This window comes from Corvus hawaiiensis, chromosome 1 (assembly GCF_020740725.1).
Source record: "Corvus hawaiiensis isolate bCorHaw1 chromosome 1, bCorHaw1.pri.cur, whole genome shotgun sequence".
In the NCBI taxonomy this organism is placed as follows: Eukaryota; Metazoa; Chordata; class Aves; order Passeriformes; family Corvidae; genus Corvus; species Corvus hawaiiensis.
The window spans coordinates 6,546,069-6,567,352 of NC_063213.1; the positions used below are offsets into that span (position 1 = coordinate 6,546,069).

The 21,284-nt window shown below is 37.7% G+C and overlaps 1 protein-coding gene across 8 annotated transcripts in view; it reads right to left on the reverse strand.

Moving 5' to 3' along the window:
- Nucleotides 1-21,284, reverse strand: part of KMT2C (lysine methyltransferase 2C) — a 192,231-nt gene that overhangs the window by 89,281 nt on the left and 81,666 nt on the right. For all 8 annotated transcript variants that reach the window (XM_048322121.1, XM_048322413.1, XM_048322666.1 and 5 more), the window contains one exon: nucleotides 20,891-21,000. In XM_048322121.1, coding sequence (XP_048178078.1) covers nucleotides 20,891-21,000 — 110 coding nt within the window. The remainder of the gene's footprint in view (nucleotides 1-20,890; nucleotides 21,001-21,284) is intronic.

Consider the following 21,284-nt stretch of genomic DNA (forward strand, 5'->3'; position numbering starts at 1 on the left):
AACTTCAAGAACTGCAGCTGCACACTGAACCACACACAACCACTGCCCTGTTTTGTCCTCGATGTCCCGAAAACCTATGGAGATGGACGAGGTTTAGCTAAGACCCAACTCTTACAGGCCACACTTTTTTCAAAGATTTTATTCAGTACAAAAAAAAGCAAGAAGGGGAACTTGGGAGGAGCTGAGGTCCAAAATGTATCCCTCAAAAAAGTATTCAACAAGACTTTGTTGGATCCCATCACTGACCCTTAATAACTAATGAGGAAAAGAAAATTATGAAAGAACTGTAAGCACTCAAATAATCCAATATTTATTAAAAGTTGGGAATAATGGAATAAATAGCAATATAAATGGAATTTTAAAATACCACATCTGTTTTTCAAAACTACCAATCAACCATGGTACATACCAAATATAAAATCAGAATGTAACTCTTCCCAAATGCTCTATGACTAAATGATGAAATTATTAGAAATGAGCAAACTACAGGATTACTAAAAAAACCTTGAAAAATGTTGATGTTGATTTAAGGAACCACATAAAGATGTTGGAAGAAAAATGGAAGCCCAAATTACATGTAATTGAACCCTTCAAACCCATCTGCTAAACTGCACTGGCAATGAAAAGCATTTGGCAGATAAGTGAAACACACACTTTGAAAACAATGTGGTATATATCATCCGAAGCAAGTAAAAAGCACAGAGTATCAACATTTGTTGAATTTGTAAGAGAGATAAAGCAGTCTGAAGAAACCAATGCCCAAAGGGATTTTTTTGGCAGCAGATGTTGGTGAGAAGAGTTACTTTTCCAGTGCTAGAAGCCAACACTCCTCTGAAGCCAGGCCCCATGCTATGACCCCAAGAGAACAGCAAAAGTGTATTAAATTAAACAAAAAAATTTAAGAGCTCTGCTAAATAAAATCAGTAACAAATACTACTTTACTATTGCTAAAATATGGAATTATGACAACAGGAGTTGGAATGAAGGAATAAATCATATTGCCCATGAGATGCATGTCCGTATGAGGACAGTGTCAGAGCCAGGGACAGTCTGGAGTCTCCAGTTTCATTAGTATGAGCACAAAGTAAGGTGTTATGTGAATGGGGTGGAAGCTGAATCCAAGTATTCAAAGGGCAGGTATTGGAAAATGGTAAGCTGTCAAAGCAAGACAAACACTGTTTTGTTGATGGATCAAGTAATTTTACATTCCTGTTCTACAGGAAAAAAAAAAACCCAACTTTACAAGGTGTCAGAAAGCTGGAGAGATAGTTCATTACTTATTCATAGGACATTCAAGGAAATAAACTAAAGCAGAGCCAGCAGACTATTTTCCTACTCAGAAAGTCCTTCACTGGTTACCAACTGTTCCCTTCAGCAAGTTCCTTGTGCACTCGTCCATGCAAGAAAGCTCTGAACCCAGCCCTACTTCTGCTACTTCTTACTATTGTGATATCCATCATTTAGAACTGTCCACAGATCTTTCTACTTGGCCCTTTTGACTTTTTTTTTTAACATCTGCTTTTTCAAAAGCTATGTCATCTTTAAAATTTAATTTTAAAATTCCCTTTATTTACTAATCCCATTGGCTCAAATATGACATTGTTGTAACAAATACAGTGGAAAAGGAAGAACTAAGTGAACTAACAGAAAACATAAGAAAACCTGATCAATCACCTCCCCTGTATTCTAGCTCTATGGGAGAACATCCTCCATGAAGTTAGAGTGGCAGAAACCACACAGAAGATTTCCTGTACAAGAAAAACTCATGCCTGCTTGCTCCAATTGTAATTGCACCAAAACCAGCTAAACAAAAATGTTAATTCTGCCTTGTTCAGCTCAGCTGAATGCCACAAATCCCACTGGCTTTACTGGAAACACATGGCCAAAGTGGAAAATGGTGACAAGAGCAGCAGCTTTTTGCTTACATATTTCTAACCTTCCTGCTGCTCCATACTTCACAGTACTCCAAAATCTCATGTAAGTTCAAACGAGAAAAAGATGCCTGTAAGACAATGTAAGATTTTATTCAGATAGTACCAAGAACTAATCAGAGGTCATGTTTTATCATTATTTTATTGCCCTTAGAATTACTTTATAGTATTACTGTCTCAGTAACTGAGCAAGTAACAACCCTTAGAAGGCAGACATTAAGAAAGGCTAAAATACAGTCTTTGAATAAGTACTTTGCAACCTCGTTAGTGTCCTAAACCTAAATGTTAGCACTAAGAACTGTAAAATGGTTTTAAACAAAATGACAAAAGGTTTTCACTGATTGTGAATTTTTTCTTTAAAAAAGATCAGCTGACAAAACCTATGAGAACAATAAGAAATTTTAATTTTATGACAGTGTACCCGAAAATACACACAAGCCATCTGTCCTCGGTTTAACAATTTAATGTATTATCTGTAATAACAAATTTCAGACTGTTTAACTACTGGGAAATGCTGTCACACAAACCTGTGACTGAAGAGAACTGGACCTTAACAACTTGTCATTAAAAGGAGCACAAAGAAATTTTCATATAAACAGTGATTAATGAAATACGTTCTTTGCTAGTTCTGGTATCTTCATTGATTACTCTATCACCTGGAAAAAGCTTTATATTGCTTGAAGACACTAATGACCATTAGCACCTCTCATGTCAAATACAGTGGTTTAAGTACCATAAAGCACTAAAGAGCACAATACAACAAGATGGGAACATAAAAACAATTAATGGCTTTCAACTGAACTACTGATTAGAAGTACTAAATAGAACACCTTTCCAGGAGTACTGGAAATTACCTTCTAGCTTTTTAATTTTATATGACTCATGCCCCAGATTTGGAAATTACTTCCATTTAAAATAAACAAGTCAATCAGAGATCAGTTATTCTTCTTCCTCAAACCTTAACACAGTGACTCAGCATACATAATCAAGGTAGAAAGCAGAAGCCCCTTTAAGTGTGGAAATTTCAGGCTCTTTACAAGTCACCACTTTGTTTCTCATTCCCACCAGCTGCCTCTCTTTTTCACCTCCATTAAAATTTACATTAAATAAATCACGTTGATATCAAGACATGTAAGAATTCAGATAAAAAAAACATTCAAGTTTTGGAGGGGTGTTTTTTGTAACAGAGATGAATAGGTTAAAAACCGGCAAGAATCGAGTTAGCTAAGTAAGATACCATTTTTTATTTGAAACCTGAAATAGAGGAAAACATGCAAACTTTATGACACAAAAATTCTTCCTCATATAGCCTGAACTGTTCCCAAACCCTGTTTATTCAGAAGCTCCACAGAAGGGTTTGGGTGCCTTAGAGCTGTTTTCTCCTCATCACTATATAAGCTAGTGGAATAACTGCATGCATATAATTTCCCTCACAGACTCTGCTGCTTTTTTCACACTTTCATGAGGAAAGAAGGGGGATTTTCTTTTCAGCTCCTCGCTTTCTGCAAGATTTAGGATAAAGTAAATGTTTTGAGTGAGGCTAAGCTTTTCCACAGCTAACAACCAGCTACTCCCTTAATTTCCATCTAATATCCACCGTGGCAGAAGAGCATGCACGAGCCTGTTGTTTAGTTAGACTGTCAACAACAAGAAGGTCAATAACGTTTAATGTAATTTAAACTGTGGTTATTAGGCTTCAGCATCAGCAACTCCAGGACAAACAAGGCAAGAACAGAAATCATCAGCTTTGGTTTGAGGCTGCTTTTTGGCAGGCTCAGAAAACAGACTATTGTGCCAGTTCCATTTGATTCATGCTCGGAAGGTCTTAAGAAGCGTGTGTAGACATTTCTTTGTGTTGGCAGAGCACAAGCTGAGCCACAAATTGTTGGAGGCTTGAGAAAAAATAATCGAGGGAAACATTGCTACATCCTTGTTGTTTAATGATCTTCTCTAGGCATCTGTTACTGGTCATTGCAGAACATACCGGGATGAAGTCAACTTTCTGTCGAATCCAGCACAGCTCCTACACTCCTAAATCATATATAGGGATTCTGAAGTAGCTCAAGCATTCTACAGGTTATGACATAAGTACATTCATAAAGCCATTTAAAGTAAAAGGAGAATTTACTGCTCACACAGTTGCATTGTGCTTCCAAACGACACAAGGCTTGTCGAGGACATCCAAACTTCATTACACTTAATAAGGCTTAGTCATTTTATGGAATTTACTTCATGGCAATTCAGTTGGCCAAACAGTGGGTGTCCTTTTTCAGGCTCCATGGACTGGCCAGATTTCCATGGCCTGCAGCTGGAATTTAAACACAGCTCACAGGTAGGCACATCCACAGGGAGGTCAGAATTCAGATGACAGTAGTGAGCTGCCGTATGTTGAGACAAGTTCTCTATTGGTACCACAGCCAAGTTCACACCAAAGTTTTCATCAGCATAGTACTATCAAAGAAGGGATGTTAATGGGAGACTGTTTAAGAAGACTTTCATATAAATTCTCTTCTATTTTTGCAAATTTTCTGAACAATAAAAAGTTGGGCTAAACTTCTCATAACACATGTCTAAACTCTCTTAAATATTTTTGGAAGACTTAAGACGAAAATTTCCAGCCACTTCTGAGAACAGAAAAGTCATTAAGAAAAACATTTTGCTCCTCTTAAAAACAACCTCATTCACGGGACTTGCAATTTATCATGAGTTTTAGGGTGGGGGATGCAACTTCTGCCCTTTCCCTGCAGATCCATCTAGATGTGACCCAACTTAAGGAAACTATCTTTTTAAATGTAAAACACTTCCAAAAGTTTATAAGTGAAAAATTACAGAACAACCTACTCTCATTGATCATGAGTGATCCTCTCCAATTTCTAGCACTGACTGGACATCATGTACCTCCTGCAAAGATTCCTTCTGTCTGACAAGCATTAGAGGGAGGAAGTCTGTAATAAATTCTCTAAGCCTAAGCACAAAAAGCCACTGGAATGGAAAGTAGACATCCCTAAGGATCCTGATACTACTGTCACTCAATCATCTGGGGAATAGGAGTCTACAGTACACAGGCAGATGGACAAGTAAGGAGCAAAGAGACAGAAGGGATTCACTGTGTGAGTGAGTCTGTTGAGACTGGGAGGAGAAACCATGGATGGAGATGGAAGCTGAGGAGGGGCAGGGCTAACACTTGAAGCACCAATTAATCAAATCTGGGCACTCAAATTGGATAAAGGCCTAAGGGAACTCAGGTTCTAAGACACAGGAAATGGTGAAGGGACAGATCTCAGAAAGAACGAGGCAAAAGGGATGAGAAATGGTAAGGGGAGATGAAGAGTGGAAGTGGCTAAAAATACCAACTTGAGCAAAAAGTCAGAAGTCTGAGGCAACTGAAATTGGATGAAGATTACAAGGAGGAGAAGTACGCTGTCCTCTGACACCTAATGCTGTATCACTATCATCCAGCCAGCTCAAATAGCAGCGCTCTTATGTAGCCACAAAGGCTTTAAACCTGCAGTTTGGGAGGTCTGCCTTTTCCTTTTTCTCCCTGACAAAAGGAAATTATACAGGCAGACAAATACAAGGCAACACAAGACACATGGAGACACAGATAAAGGAATGAGCAGACACGTGCACATGTACACATGTATGTGCACTAAAACACAAGGAGCATTACAGATCAAACAGGGATTTCATGCATAAAGTAGACTTTTTAAAAGGAGTTACAGCATTAAAGAAACCTGTTACCTGTCAGACTGTGCTTAATTTATAGAGGAGGGAAAAAAAGTAGTATTGAAAAAGGCTGTGGATGGCTTGTGGGAGAAGAAGAGCACTTAGCTATATGGCAACTGAGCAATGGCCTGCAGAAGAGTTGTAGTTTCACTTCTTCCATGAAGTTCCTTGATGGTACTGGGCAGGGCACTAAGTAAAGTTTTTCTTAATTTTTTAGTTCTTAATTTTACTGTCAAAAGCTTGGAGTTTTCTCTCCCCTGTAAAAATTCAGCCTTAATTTCTACATAGATTGTGCACTCACAACTGCAACAGAGTGAAGGAAGAACTTCAGTATCAGTACAACCTTTTTAAGTGAGTCTGAGTATTTCTGAAACTCTTACATTTGCCATCCAAATCAGCAGACATAAATAAATTCAACTTCTCTGAGGGAAAAGTGTAGCCTGAGATACATAACAAGGTCACATACATCTGTTATTTGAAAAAAAGTTTATAAACAAGTTATTCACATGTTCATTACAGTAAAAACATTTTAGAAAAACTCATGGAGAAATGAGGAATTCTTTCTCTTCAGCAGTGTCTGAATAGTCTACATACTTACACATTAAACAATAATGAAAAAATGGAATACTGAAGAGGTTTATACTAAGACAGCAATGTCCATCCTATGGACTGAACTAGGCACAAACTGTTCTGCATGCGACCATACAATTAGAGATACATAATCAGGCCGAGGCACAAAAGACATTAACTGCGTGCAAAGGACGCTAACTGTGTGCAAAGGATGTTAATTGTGTGCACACAACCAGCCTTCTGACATGTCCCTACTTTGTGTTTTGATTTTATTGTCTTAATAATGCACTCTTTTATGAAATATTTTGTAGATACATTACCCTGATTTAACAGGAAGTTAGTGTCAGCCAAAGTCATGATATAAACTCAGTGATACATATAATTTACAAGGTAGTAGAAGGGATGGGGTAACAAGAAACTCTGCATTATGTAGAGACATAAAAAAATGCAAGAATTTCCTGCCTTTAATACCTTCCTCATTAGTGAGCACTTCCTTAGTATTCCTTCCCCACTGACTGCAATCAGTACGTTATTGTTCATAATTCCTATTTCCTTGGCTGTTCCTAAATTGCACTCTCCCAATGGCACAAAGTCATTGTAAACAAAATCCTACATTTTTAGTTCACTAATTTTTGTAAATTGAGCTCAAACAAAGCAATTAGGTGGCATACTTTGAAACTACCAGCTTGAACATTAATATAATTTCTTTCCTAATAAAATCTTGACATGTTTTATCTGGCTGGGGCTTTTAGCTTTTTTTTCAATTTGACTAAATTAGTCACTTACGTGTCTTTGTCCCATTCTTCCTCCCAATACATAGTATTCCCAAATATTATGTAATTCTTTAACTCACCAGCCACTGAAATAAATAAATAAGCCCCATGTCTTTCCATCCTGTTTCATCACTGATATTCCTCAGGCAAGCATTGTCAAGCACAACATCTTGACCTAGAATCTAAACCCCTAAAATTACTGGTCAAACATTTAATCAGGTTATTCAGCTGTTGTTCTGGGCTTCAGGGAGGTGAGGTTAAGAAGGGGCTGCTTGTTTCAGTTTTGCAGAATGCTGCCTCAGTAGCTTGTGAAGAAAAAAGCTGCCAAATTTTGTAATGAATTCCACAGAACATTGAGTCTGATGCTTAGCAGAAGCCATAACTGTTAAGTAAATGATATCCTTTTGATGAATACCCTTATTTGAAAACAACATTGCTTCTTCTAACCCTCTAGCAGTGTCCCAAAACAGATGTGCACAACTGCAAATTCTGTTTGCTTTCAGGTTTACGAAGTGTGATGACATTTTTACAATCCTGCATGAGCCCTTTTACCCAGGAGTAAAATAAAGCACAATAATTCTTCACCATCTGTTTGTTAATTTTGCATTCATTTAACTTTGCATTTTAAACTAATAATCATTTTCTTATAATATAGTTTGCTCCATTGGTAGAAATTACAGCTGTTCAATTAAAAAAAGAATGGTTTATAACACAGTTTTCCTCTAAATAATTCCATTGCTCTTAATTATAGAGATGTTAGTGCCATCAAATGGAAAAGAACTGCCAGAGATTAGTGTTATGCTTTATATGTCACAGATTCCCTTAGTAAATGTACATATTTTCTTCTGCTCCAGCACCAATTCCTACTTGGTCTCTCTTTCTCTCCACTAAAAGATTATGTGTGTTTTTTAACACTGTTCTGTGTAAAGGTACAAACAATTAAATGAAGCTTCTGTTTCATTTGTAGCACAAAGTCAAATCAAGCACAGTCCTACTTCTTCATAATGCTTTTCCTTAATCTCTAATGACAGGACAAGGAGGTTTTGATACTTACATTTCAGCTGGTTACAGCTAAACTAGGGCTGCAATAATGTCCTAAAAGCTTTTTCTCACCATGTTTACAGTCAAATGGGGAAATCCCATTCCTTTATCAAAAGTAAAACCACATTGAAATAACATGAATAATACATCAGAGCTAGTGAAGGGGAAACAATTTGGGTCAACAAAAGATGTGCTGCCTGGAGAGAGAGCAGGAGCCAGTCTGAGATTCTAAGAGTTCTATTGTGGACTCCGTGTTATGCTCTGGACATGGCACATTTTGCACACAGACCAGGTTGTAAGTCCATAGCAAGGTCACAAGCCCTCAACACAGACTGTCCTCACGCTAACACAGTGGAGAGTCCACTTCACTGTGGTTCCTGGGCTTAATCATCATCATCATCATCATCATCATCTACAAATAAACTCAAGAGACACAGGCTGCTCAGCTAATTCATGCGAGCAGTCCAGTAGTATTAAGAGAGCTGTTCAGATGGTCAAAACAATCAAGATGATTGCACTGTTTTCTAAAACCAATTTTGTCTGATGGCACAGAAATCCCAGCATCAGATGACATCCTAATGCTCTGACAGTGTTAAGATAACAATTCTGTCACAGTACTAGGATGAGTATTTTACTTAAAACACCCATAAAGCAAGAGATAGTTTACCACAAAATTGATTTATTTCAATAAAAGGAGCTCAGAAAAGGCTGAAAAACACTCAACTGGTGCATAGGACTGTAACAGAGCACTCGGCTACAGAAATGAACTTCCAGAAGCACCACAAACAACAAGCTCACATAAAATTAGGAGTGAAAGTACAACCACATGTTAAGTGAGATGCTCAGCTTCCAGCCCTACCAGGACCCTGAGCATCCTGACCTTTCAGTTTCTCAGACGAGTGAGCATTGCTGCCAGGGCCGACCTTTACTGGGGGATTTATCCATCACAGTATTTTATGTCTGACAGGAAGCAAACATTCTGGAGGTGCCCAAGGCACATTCTGATGTGACGGATGCGTAATGGTAACAGTCTTCCCAATGATTTGCCATCTATTTCAAGTTACTCTCATTAAAAAAATTCACCTGGTATGACACTTGAAAAAACTGAAACTCCTACTTATTGAATGTATCAAATCCATATACATTTTGGAAAATGAGCGTTTCCCTCACAAAGCTCGAACTTTCTTGTGTCACTTCTCTAGAAGTTCTCTATTTGCTTTTAAAGGTTTATGCTTTTCCAACACATCTCCCACACAAACAACCCCTAATATTCTGTAACAATCTGCAGTAATTGAAAGGAAAAAACCCCTCAGTGTTTGCTTGGATATTTGGTGGGATTGGGTATTTAGATTCAGACTATCTACTCTGCAGATTCTGTCATTATTCCCAGTTCTTGCTAGGCAATTTCACAGTGAAGCAGAGTGGGCAAAATTTTTTGAACAAAAAGGAAATATTATAGTATAAATTGAAAACTGGAAAGGTTAGATGTGGAAGTACTTGCAGTTTTATAAAAAAAAAGTGTCTAGATTGCAGATTGAATACATGTATCAGAAGTGAGACCATGACACTGCAATGTAGTGTATCAAGTTGTTTCATCCATGTTAGATGCTTCAGGAAATAAATATTTATTTATTTCATAACAGCTACTTTCCCTCCCTGATGTACTGAAGAGGAAAATTACATCTTTGAGGAAAACAATTAGTATCACTGAAAATATACTGGTTAAAAAAGCTTAGGGGAAGTGCTGCTTTAAGAACGTGCCACTTCATCAGTTCTTCAATTAATATTATTCAATAGGATTCTTATAATTAATCATGACTATGATTCATGGAACACCCACACATTCATTACTGGCAGCAGACCTACTATTGCCTGCCTACTTTTTATTCCCAGGTCAGATCTGCAGAATGGGGAGGACAACAATATACATGAAACTAAACAATATTAATTCTTTCACATAAGTAAGTGACTGTCAACAGTGGCCTATTAGGAAAAATAGCTTTAATGAAAGTAGTGTCAGTATTTCCCACTGAGGTGATGCACTTGCACAGGAAGGGCAGTTGCTCCACATTTGTGAAGATTCCTAAGATGTCTCTCTCATGCCTGATTTGCTCCATGTTATTAAAAAAACACTCAACGACACCTGCATTAATGGCACTACTTCATACTGATGTCTGCAATATTTATGCTCAATCTGCAACTCTGGGACAGAACTTACACTAATGGAAGTCAATAACAAAATCTTCAGGGAGTTCAAAAGTATTTTTTGCTAATGGTTTGATTTTGCGAGCTGCTGAGTACACCAATGTCAGAAGTAGTTTTTAGGCTACTGCTTAAAAGCAAACTGATGCCAACAGACTAATATGAGCACTCTCGAGTTTTAAAGTATGTTTGTAAGATTTTTTTGAGGATGGGCGAGAACCCCAAATGAAAACTCATATAAATGTTAATTTATATTAAACAGGAAAAAACCTCAGACTCTTCTGACCAGAATAATCAGAACCCCTTTATAATTCTAATTTCATTAAAGAGTCTGGACTTTAAAGCTCTCATTCAAAAAAAAAAGCATGTGACCTACATCCACGATAAATTTAAAAGACATGCTTAAATAAAATACAATGTAAAAGGGAAACTGCTGTGAAACCTAGATTAGAGTCAGTTGTGTAACACTAAGCAAACAATGCTACAGCTGAGCAAATACACCTACTAGTCCCATAGAGGTATTTTTTCCTTTTATTCCTGTGCCATGTATTAAGGAGAAAGCTGCTGAAGAGGCCTTTTTATTTCTATAATGCTCAAAGCATAATGAGGACCTGTCCTTGACTGAAACTAACCAATATTAACTCCAAAAGACCAATTAGTCTTTTTTCATAAATATAACCATCACACAAAAAGCAAAATTAGACCCTTGAGCACCAACAATAAAAACCCCCAGATTAGCTACAAAAAAGACTGAATATAAAATATTTAAATCAGAAGCAACCATGAGTGAGGTGGTAATAAGGTTAGAAAAGGAGGGTTGCATTCAAACACCTACAAAGGTGAGGAGATTGGTAGTACTGCCACATTTCCTTGTGTAAATTTTTATAAACTTACTGCTGGCATGCTGATTAAGAGATGGGTATGGTTTCCTGACTTTTTAAATATATACAGAGTTCCAGTTTTCTTATTTGCTGAAAATATTAATGGGATAATAATTAAAATAAACTTCTTAATATTTTCATACATTTTAAAATAGGATTTTATTTCCTTGTTCCACATTCAGAGTTTGGGGGCATTACACTGTCATTTTCTCTCTTTTGCAGACACTGAAGGACTGTGCCAATGTTGCTGAGCACAGAAAGACAGGAGAAAAGGAGAGCCCAAGTACCTGCATTCTCATTTTCTACAGCAAAGCCCCAAAATGGGTCAGTCTTACCAGCAAAATGACACATTACCAAGGAAGAAGGAATATTCGTGATTGGAGAGACACTATGATTTCCCTTTAGTGAGTTTTCTTTGCTTTTCAGAGATCAGGTTCTTCCTGTTTTTAACACATAACCCCCCCAGATATTAAAGCCTTGAAATGAAATGTTAGTAAACTACTATGTCATTGCCTTAATGCTCAGAGTAAATTTTATGAAATACACCAGGGGAATTGGGGGGAGAAAAAAAAAGTAGAGAATTTCTCTGGATGTATTATGAAAAAAAGTGTTTTCTACTCAAGTCATGAAAAAGGAAGAAAAGGTCTTTGTGAAACACACTTCAGCAGTTTGGAACACACACTGAACAATTTCACTTCAGAGCTTTCAGTAGATTATTTCAGTGAATGTTACCGAATAAAAGAAACCTGCACTGGAAATTCCTCCAGGAACACAGGCCCTTTCATGTTTCTCAGTTAGGCTCTTTGGCTTTCATTCCTGGGCTGTTGCTGCTTCTCGGTCTCTTTCTGTGCCCCCAGCCCATTTTGTCTGGTTCCTACACCTCAAGCCTGCCCTCAGCATCTACAGTGCCTATCATCTATTCAGCATCAAAACCCTATCAAAAATGCCTTTGTAGCCACAACCTCTCTCCCGATTCTGGTACCCACCTATTCGACATCTGGAGTTCAAGAAAGGTGCATTTTTCAAAGGATTCAGCTTGAAAAAACCCACACTGAAAACTCTAAGGCTGACTCTGGCTCTCCTACTTGAGCGCCACGGGAGCGCTCCCAGGGTGAGCTCCCTGGAACCTTCTCCTGGCCCCACAGCAGAAACCCAGCAGCACCACTGCTCTGGGAGAGAAAAGCAATGGGTGAGGCTGAAAAATCAAACACTTTCCCCTTCAGATGAGGACACATGAACCATCTTAAGGAAAGGCACTTTGTGTTGCCTAAGTAATGCAAGTATTTTCCTCTCTTGTTTGCTGCCGTATTCCAGAAATGTGGTTGTAATGGGAAAGATCATTTAGGTAGATTCACTTGCCAGAAATTACACCATGCTTCTGTTCAGATATGCAAAATTGTAGGGAACACAAAGCAATGAAAGTAAGAGAAATTGTATTTGTGTGCTGGAAAAAAGTGACAGTTTAGGAAAAGTTCTGTCTCACTCTGAAAAACAGTTTATTACTTAAGCCTAGAATGTATGTATGAGAAACCAGGCACTGTTCATTGTCCCTGGCAAGGGTAAGCTCTAGAACTTGGTTCTTATGGCCCAAATAAGGAACAAGATACAGTTTTAGTCTCATCAGTGAGTTTCAATGTGCACTGACAGTACCACTTGATCTGCAGAAAAATTCACAGTATTTTTTTTTAATATACTTGGAAACACATAGGTAAGGATACAAACACAGATGTCATTTCACAGAAGGCTCATGACGAAGCACATCAAAGGAAAAATCTCAAAAAAAATTGTTTAAAAATGTGCATCTTTTGTTCTGCTTCATCTGAGAAGAAAAATTCTCCTCTGAACTGTGATGCACAAACTAAAGCCTGCCTTCCTCTTGTAAATACAATCACTGTGATGAAGACAATATAAAAAATTTAAAACAGCTAAATAAATTTCACACCATCACATGCTCCTTCTTCCAGTCAACAGGTCAGAATCACACTGATAACAGGTTATCAAACAAGGAACTACTACAGAAACTGCAAAGTGACATTTAAGTATCTGCACTTGGTAAGAATCAAACTCCATAAACAAGTACTACCCAGAAAAAGCTCTAAATCACACACTTTGCTGATATTTGGTATATTGATACTCTACTGTCCATTAGCACATAAACAGATCAGTGTTTCGTGTCTCTAAAGAAAGGAACACCTTTTGTTTCCTGCGATGCTAATTATAAAAAGTGCTAAATTGGGCATGTGTCATATAGTCTTGAAATAAGTATTTCTTCATATTCCTAATGAACTTTTCCACTTGTAAAAATTCCGAAGACCTTAACAGGCTGAAGCATAGTACTGGCTTTACTGGAATGTTAACAATAAAAATGTTTAGTTATGGGAAAATAACTGAAAAATTCTGTATTTATTTTAAATTAAATTTTGGCTAGGGAAAAAGCCTAATATTCCTCTGATTATTTTTAGAAACAAGTTTTTAATTAAATATTTTCAGCTTAATACTGCAGCTTTGTATGCCTTTATTTTTCCACTGGCTGGCTGACTTGGAAAGTCCCTTAATGATAACAGAGTATCTCACACCACATAGTACAAATCTGAAGTACCAATCCATCTAACAAATGGTGGGGAAAGAAGAAACAGACCAGCTCTTCACTCAGTAAACCTCAATTACATTGCAACAATCAACACTTACAACCAACCTCTCCCTCAGCCATGTACCCAGACTTAGCCAAGTATCAAAGTATTCAGAGGTGAACAACAATTACGTCAGAAAGACTATGAAAATAAATGAAGGGGTTTTTCTCAGTAAGTGGAAAATTCAAAATTAAGATAATTTCCAGACCCCTTCAATCATCAGAACTGCTTAGCCTTTACTTTAGCCACATTTTTCCCACACGTTACTGCCTCTCACTTTATGACCAGAACTATTCAGACAGACCAGTCTAGTTTATAGTAATCCTTACAAACTTTTAAATACACCACTGAAGATTCACATGCAAGTGTAGAGTTTAATTACATCCCAACGTATCCACAATTTAGGTGCCAAAATAATTACAAAAATGTACTAGAAGAAGAGAATCACAAAGTTCTTAGTTCGCATTTACTCAGTTTTTAACTATTACTTCATTGTCTTAAATACCAGCAGGGATTTAGAAAAATATATTTTATTTTTTTTCTAGAAAATGTGGTCTATGGGACAGCTGGAAAAACAAAACTGTGTTTTGAAACCTGAGTCCTTAAGTCTGTAGCTTTAAAGGTGCTGTGTTTTGATAGGTAACAGAACTCTTTTATCTGTTAGAAGCATAACTTACATTTTTCTGTTCTGTGTTTCACTGCAGAAGAAAAAATAGAATTACAGAGTCAAAGAATGGTTTGGGTTAGAAGGGACATTAAAGGTCATCCAGTTCCAACCCCCTGCCACGGGCAGGGACACCTTCCACTAGACCAGGTCACCCAAAGCTCCATCCAACCCGACCTTGGACATTTCCAGGATGGGGCAGCCACAGCTTCTCTGGGCAACCTGTTCCAATCCTCACCACCCTCACAGGAAAGAACTTCCACTGTAAATCCAGTCTAAACCTACTCTCCTGTTTGAAGCCATTCTCACTTGTCCCCCCACTACATGGAGCTCTGAGCAACCTGGTTGGAAGGTGTCCCTGCCCATGGCAGGCGAGCTGGAACTGGATGATTTTTGATGACCCTTCCAAGCCAAATCATTCTGTGATTCTGTGACCTCAAATAAGCAACGCTCTTGTTATGGCAAAGCTTCTTTCAGTTCAAATGAAAGAATACTTTAACCACTGTTCACTTGACAACGCTAATAAGAAGTTGTAGATCTTACTAAGCAGGCAAATACCTGTTCTCAAACTGCTGGACCTGCAAAGAATCTGAACACACAAAGAGGTCCCATGGCAGCTCTGTAACCTGAACAGGTGTACCAAAGCTGTACTGACATCATTTATGGTGTACAAAGGTGTTCCAGAAGAATTACAGGTGTAAATCAGAGCCAACTACAGTAATTTTAAGATACTACAGCTGCTTTGCAGAATTTGGAAAATACTGTTATAAAACAACTGACATAGGCTTTCTGATGTCATTTACAAGCTCTAAGAACAAATATTCCCCAAGACAACAAGGATCTGGCTTTAAGTGACCAAAATCCAAACAATTATGGAACGGAGTAAATCATGGAAGATAATCCAGTGTTAAACTATCCCTGAAGTTTTACCCTCAGTCAGTAAGGTCCTTTAAAAACAATGGCTGTCATCATCAGTGGAGAAATGGCTACAGAACTCTAGAGAAACTCCAAAATAACAAGAGGGAAATAAATGGAAAACTGAAATAGCCCATGTCCCCCACTGCTGAACTGTTACAGTATGTCTAAAACATGCCAGGAACTGAATGAAACTGCCAAACTGACCTAAAGCACATGCAAGCGTCTTCTTGGTGAGACACGTCACTATTTCTCTAGTCTTTCTTTCTCTAGCACTTTCTGTGCTGGAGTTCTCTAAGAGACAGCCACCCATAAAAAAAGTAGAGATGTTATTTTGGAAGAAAACTTCCTGCAGTACTTCCTCCGTTGCAGGACAAAAGCAACTACAGGAAAAAAACTCGGTAAGATAAAATCAGAAGCCACTCCCAAGAGCAGCCAGGTAGTCCCTCCCAAGTTGTAGTGAAGGGAAATGAGGAGAAGGCAAGTGCCTGGTGTGTGCAAAAGCACCATAAAAAACTCAAGAGTTGGGAAAGGAACTTCTGAATACCAGAGCTGCTCATTTAGTTTCATGTTACAAAGCCTGTCCTTGGAAAATGGGCAAATGCAGAGGACTCTGCCTAGAAATAATATAAATTATGATAGATTACATTCTCTTCATGCATTTTTCTCTGGATTTAAGAATTAGTAGTTCTTCCAATAATGAAAAAGGAAGAAGAGAGCTTTTAAAGCACCAAAGAACTGCAAATCCTGTACTATACCCAGAAAAACCCTACATCACTCCATGCTCTGTTCAGCTTGGCTGAGACATACACAAAGCCAACACCACCCCTATATTCAGGATTCTGTCATCTCAGCCATTTCTCACGCATTTTTTCTCCACAAAAAGTAAAACCAAATGAAAAATTGCTATGGTTAAATGGGCACAATCCTCCACAGTGTATGAAGTCAACAGTACGTTAGGATGTTGATGTTCACTTTTACATACAAGGAATAACAAAAGGAAGTATCATTTTAGACAAACTGGTTTTCAACTTGAAGCAGCACAAATAGAACACGCACACCCCACTAAAAACATGGACAATTTTCAAACAGATGAGAAGTGCACTGAAACTAAGGGATGAAGATACATTCAAAGCATGGACAGTTTTAAAAGATGTATAAACGCGTTCCCCATCTTTCCCCTCGACTTATTTCTTTCTGATCTAGCTTGGTAGGCATCACGCTGGAATCAAGTCTTGAGCAGAGAATTTCAAACAAGGCTTTTCATTACTATCATGTTTCTCCTATTCAGTCTTCAAGCAGATAGGAGCCTCCTTGGTTTCCACCAACACTGTGTTCTTTGACTTTAGTGTCCTTGAAAAACTCTCCCAGAGTTGGAAACTGCCTTCTACATCTTATCAGAAGAGAAAGCTGGCTGGGAAAGTTACCCTTGCATTCCTTTCTTGTGCCCAGTTTGTTCAAAAGTAGTTTAAACACATTATCTACTTCCTTAAATTCACTTTCTGAATTGAGCTATTTACATATTGGGGAGAAAAAAGCAGTCCACCTTATTTGGGACTCTGTAGCATACAGAATAGCTATGGCTAGACAATGTAAGGCACACAATTGGCAAACTTTATTTTTCCTCAGCTGACTGTAGAAAAACAAACAGCAACCTACTCAATACATACAAAATAAACATCAAAATTATAAAGTATTATTTAAAAATACCTGAAAATATTTCAGGAACCACTATTTCAGAAACCAGTCTTGTTAAAAGCTGGACAAATGCAAGCCTTAAAAGCCTCTATGTTTTACATGAGTAAACTCTACTTGTCCACATCTATTATATTTTTTCCAGGGAAAAAACTGTAATTTCTGTTCAATCAAATTCTTTTGCTTAGTTTATCTTATTAAGTCTACAGTTCACATCATTTTTGCATCTTACACTAAGTATCTGTAGAAACACCAATAAAAGTCTATCTTCTTTAAGCTGACAACATGACAGCTTCTTTACTATGGTGAATGTTATATACTGAGCAAAACACATATGAATGATAATAAAAGTGAGTTAAGTTTCAAGATCAAACAAATCACTGGAACTTTTCTGTCCCCCACTTATATTTTGAAGAGTTGTCTTCTGTCAAACCTTGAAACAAAATTACTCCCAAATCCCATGAAATGCTATTAAAGTAGTGGGGGAAGGCACTGCCACATCTGGGTGTTCAAGCTCTTTACCTTACACACTGTACCTTGGTAATTAGGTGAATTCTTAGGAGTCATCCTGAGAAAAGCCCTGGCACTAGGTTTGTCAGGAGCATCACCAGGTCTTCCTTATGACCTCCTGCACTTAGAAAGCAGTTCTGACAAAAACCCATGACTCTCCCTTGCTGAGATAAGCAAGACAAGCAATCAGTTGAACTGAGGCACCTACACCACAAACCTGACTGTATATTCCAGCTTTTCTTTGTCCCTTGTCACAAACCAACGCTATACACTGCATTTCGAACACCTCACAGATGCAGTTTTGTGCACTCATGAATAGTAAAGAACGGCAAACCCCAGACTTTGAAAGAAAGACAAAGAACTCACCTCTGTCTAGACACAAATACATGAAAAAAGCTGGTCAGGTGCCTTTGCCAGGCCTTCACAATGAGCAAATCAAAAGAAACGAAGAAGAAAGACGCTAAGCAGGGTATTTTGTGAGACATTCACAGATACTGAGACCTCTGTAGTGCTGTGTTTTAAATCTTCAGCAAACAAGGGCCCAAAATGGATAAACATACATATTTTGGAACAGGTCAGTAAAGTATGTCCACACAAGCTTTAGTAATGCAATCACAAGTTCAGTGAAGCCAAATGGACATCTCAACTGGTAAACAGAGTAATAAGAAACACTGTCATATCCAGTTAAAGCAGATTTGCAAACAATAGGCAGCCTAACTAATGAGAAACAAGAATGTAGCCTACAAATTAGAGAGTCCCTCAAGGTAAGAACAGGCCTGAAATGCTCTCCAAAAATTAAAATACCTAAACCAATGGACTGTAATATCAAAAGTTGGTTACACTTCAAATATGCATTTTTACATGAACAGAAGGAAAAGAAAATGTACTTTCCCAGCTAAGGATGTCAGTGCTGCAGACCACATCACAAACCAGTTCCTCATGCCAAAAAGACTTCCAAGAAGACAGAAATCCCCTACTAAGCAAACAACAACAAACCCAAAGCAAATTTGGTGGCAAGCAGAGGAAACAGCATACAGCTTGGTTTTATTTAAATTGTTTTTCGTTGTGCCCTGAGCACATACTTGCATTTGCATGGCCAACAGATTTCAGAACATCTGAACAGAACTTTTCTTTTAAAATGTAGGAACATCCCATTAGAAAGAAGCCCAAATGAAAAGAAGCACAAGATGCCGCAAACTCAAATACATACATTCAATTAATTAATTTACCTTTTATTCTAAACTCTTTAAAAGTAACTTGCACAAAGATGAGCTTTTCCACTATCACACAGGACAAGCAGGACTTTATACTTTTTTCTGCCTTCCTAATCTTAGTAACAAGTTAAAAAGTAGTGGAAAAATTATTACCAAGCACTACAGCTTGGACACAAGCAAACACAGGATTACCTGGGCTCCAAACCAGTTCCACACAAACTCCTTGAGCAATCACTACACTTCTCTGTAGTCAGGAACAGACAACTACAGAAGACTTTGGTCCTTATTTAAAAAAAAAAAAAAAGCAGCAAACAAATCCCTGGTGTGATAGTGGGATAAAGAAGTCCAATTCCACCTAGCTATTCTTCTAGAATCACAGTTGTGCCTTTACTCAGCTCTCCCTGGGGATATCACAAGAAGGATAAAAGAGAATAACCGAATCAGCATCATTCTTCACTGGCTGACTGCTGGACTACACAAAGAAAGTTTCTCAACGGCTTCAGCAAAGACTGAATAGAAAATACACAGAATGGCACTCGATTCAAACTTCTTTCCTCTGCACTGCCATGAAACATGTGCAACAGGGGGATCTAAACATTACTTGCAGAATTTGAAAAGATCAGTAGGGAAGATTGAGTGCAGCACAAGAAAAGACGGGGCCGAAACAGAAACCGCAACACCAGAGATGTTCATTCTTCGAAAAATTTGTAGTTAAATAATTCCATTGTAAACATCTATGCAAAACTTAAAAAGGTACTGATGACATAAAGGTGAGGCACCATCACCCTGAGCACAGGGGAGGAGCAAGGTACTGCACAGAAAGAAATGAAACTGAAATAACGAAAACAGGATATTGAAATTCAATACAGCGAAACACAAACTTGAACAGCTCAACCAGGATTTCTGTTAGAAAAAATGACTATAGACAGGAATGAGCTGATCACAAAATGACTACAAGCCAAAAACAAGGGGGCAAAAACTTTCCAGCACTGAGATTAACAAAAAAAAACGTATTCAATTTTGAATATTCTTTCAATTCTTACTGTTGTTTTTTTATACATACACACACACAAATGTTTTAGCATTTTCAAGCTCACCTAGAACTTAATAATGTCAGTTTCATTCATTTTGAATAGTCTTATTTTGAATGCAGAAACACAGAAATTAATTAAATTATTCAAAACAAAGCCATTTACTTAAAATGAATAGAAGAAGGTGCAAGGAAAGCTGTATTCTATGGCTGGTATTGAAAGAGTGATGCAATGCATCTTTTTAGTCCAGACAACGGAGAAGAACATCTACTGGTATCTTCTGCCGAATGTTTTTATTCTATTATAATGCATGAAAAACAAGAAGACTCGAGTGAAAAAAGGCCTAAGCATGACCATGGGAAAACCATCAAAAATTACAAATATTTGTTGATAGGATGGCTGACTTCATAGAAAAAATAATCAAATTATTAAAAAAACCCTACTGGTCATTATTAAACATAACCAAAAAGTACAGCTACATGTGGCAAAACCAATGTGAAATACATCTCCGATATTTCAAAACGGTACCAGAATATGACGCCAGAACAAGTTCATCCTTTTCAAAGGCACTTACTTTTCCAAAGACATTACCATTTCAATTTATAAGATTAAATATTTATCTGTGTATTTCTATGACTATTTAGAGTATCAAGGTAACTTCTGTGGCAAACACTAGTTTTCCTACACTAACCTGCTTTTTGAAACTGGCATGAAAGTAACTGAGAAATTTTTTACTATATGTGAGTCATATAATTTCAGAGTATAAACTGGTACAATAAATATTTCCTTTACCTATCAGAGTATTTGCTAATTGAACTCAATTTTTCTTTTGTCTCTAATTTGTTTTGGTCAGTCTGGTTCTTCCTACATTCTAGTTACCTCTAAACTAATTAATGATATATTCCGTGCAACTCCATAAAACTTTTTAATGAATTGCTACAGATGTTTTTAGCACAAGGATCTGCCCAAGGAAACCTTATTATAAATGGGAGCTCAGAGATCCATACATGGGTATTTTTAGTCACACTTGGTATCGCATTTGTCTTTTTTTCAACCCTACCCACCCTGTTTTCTTAGAGACTTGAGCATTCAAGTGGTTTTACTCACTTCTGTGCTCCCTGAGACAACAGCTTTGTCCACGTTCACCGATAGCTGCTCTTCAGTCTGGCAGACTCCCACAGACCACTCCGCACAGCGGTGATGAGCCCAGCAGTGACCTGGTGTGTTCAGAGAGAGAAAGAGCCAGGGTTGGACAGCTCTGTCAACAGCACTTCCTCCAAGCATGGAACTCAGTTCTAGCTGTAAATACTTCCCAGAAAAAACAGAGAAGTCTCCTCCTCCTTGTTTTTCTTGTTGCAACATTGAGAACCCGTATTATCATACACTGAATATACTGCAGTTACTATCAGACACTAAAAACAATGCAAATTTCTTTTACACACAACACACTTGTTTATCTGTTTATAATTTTCAAGTGCGTGATCATGTAATCATAGCACTG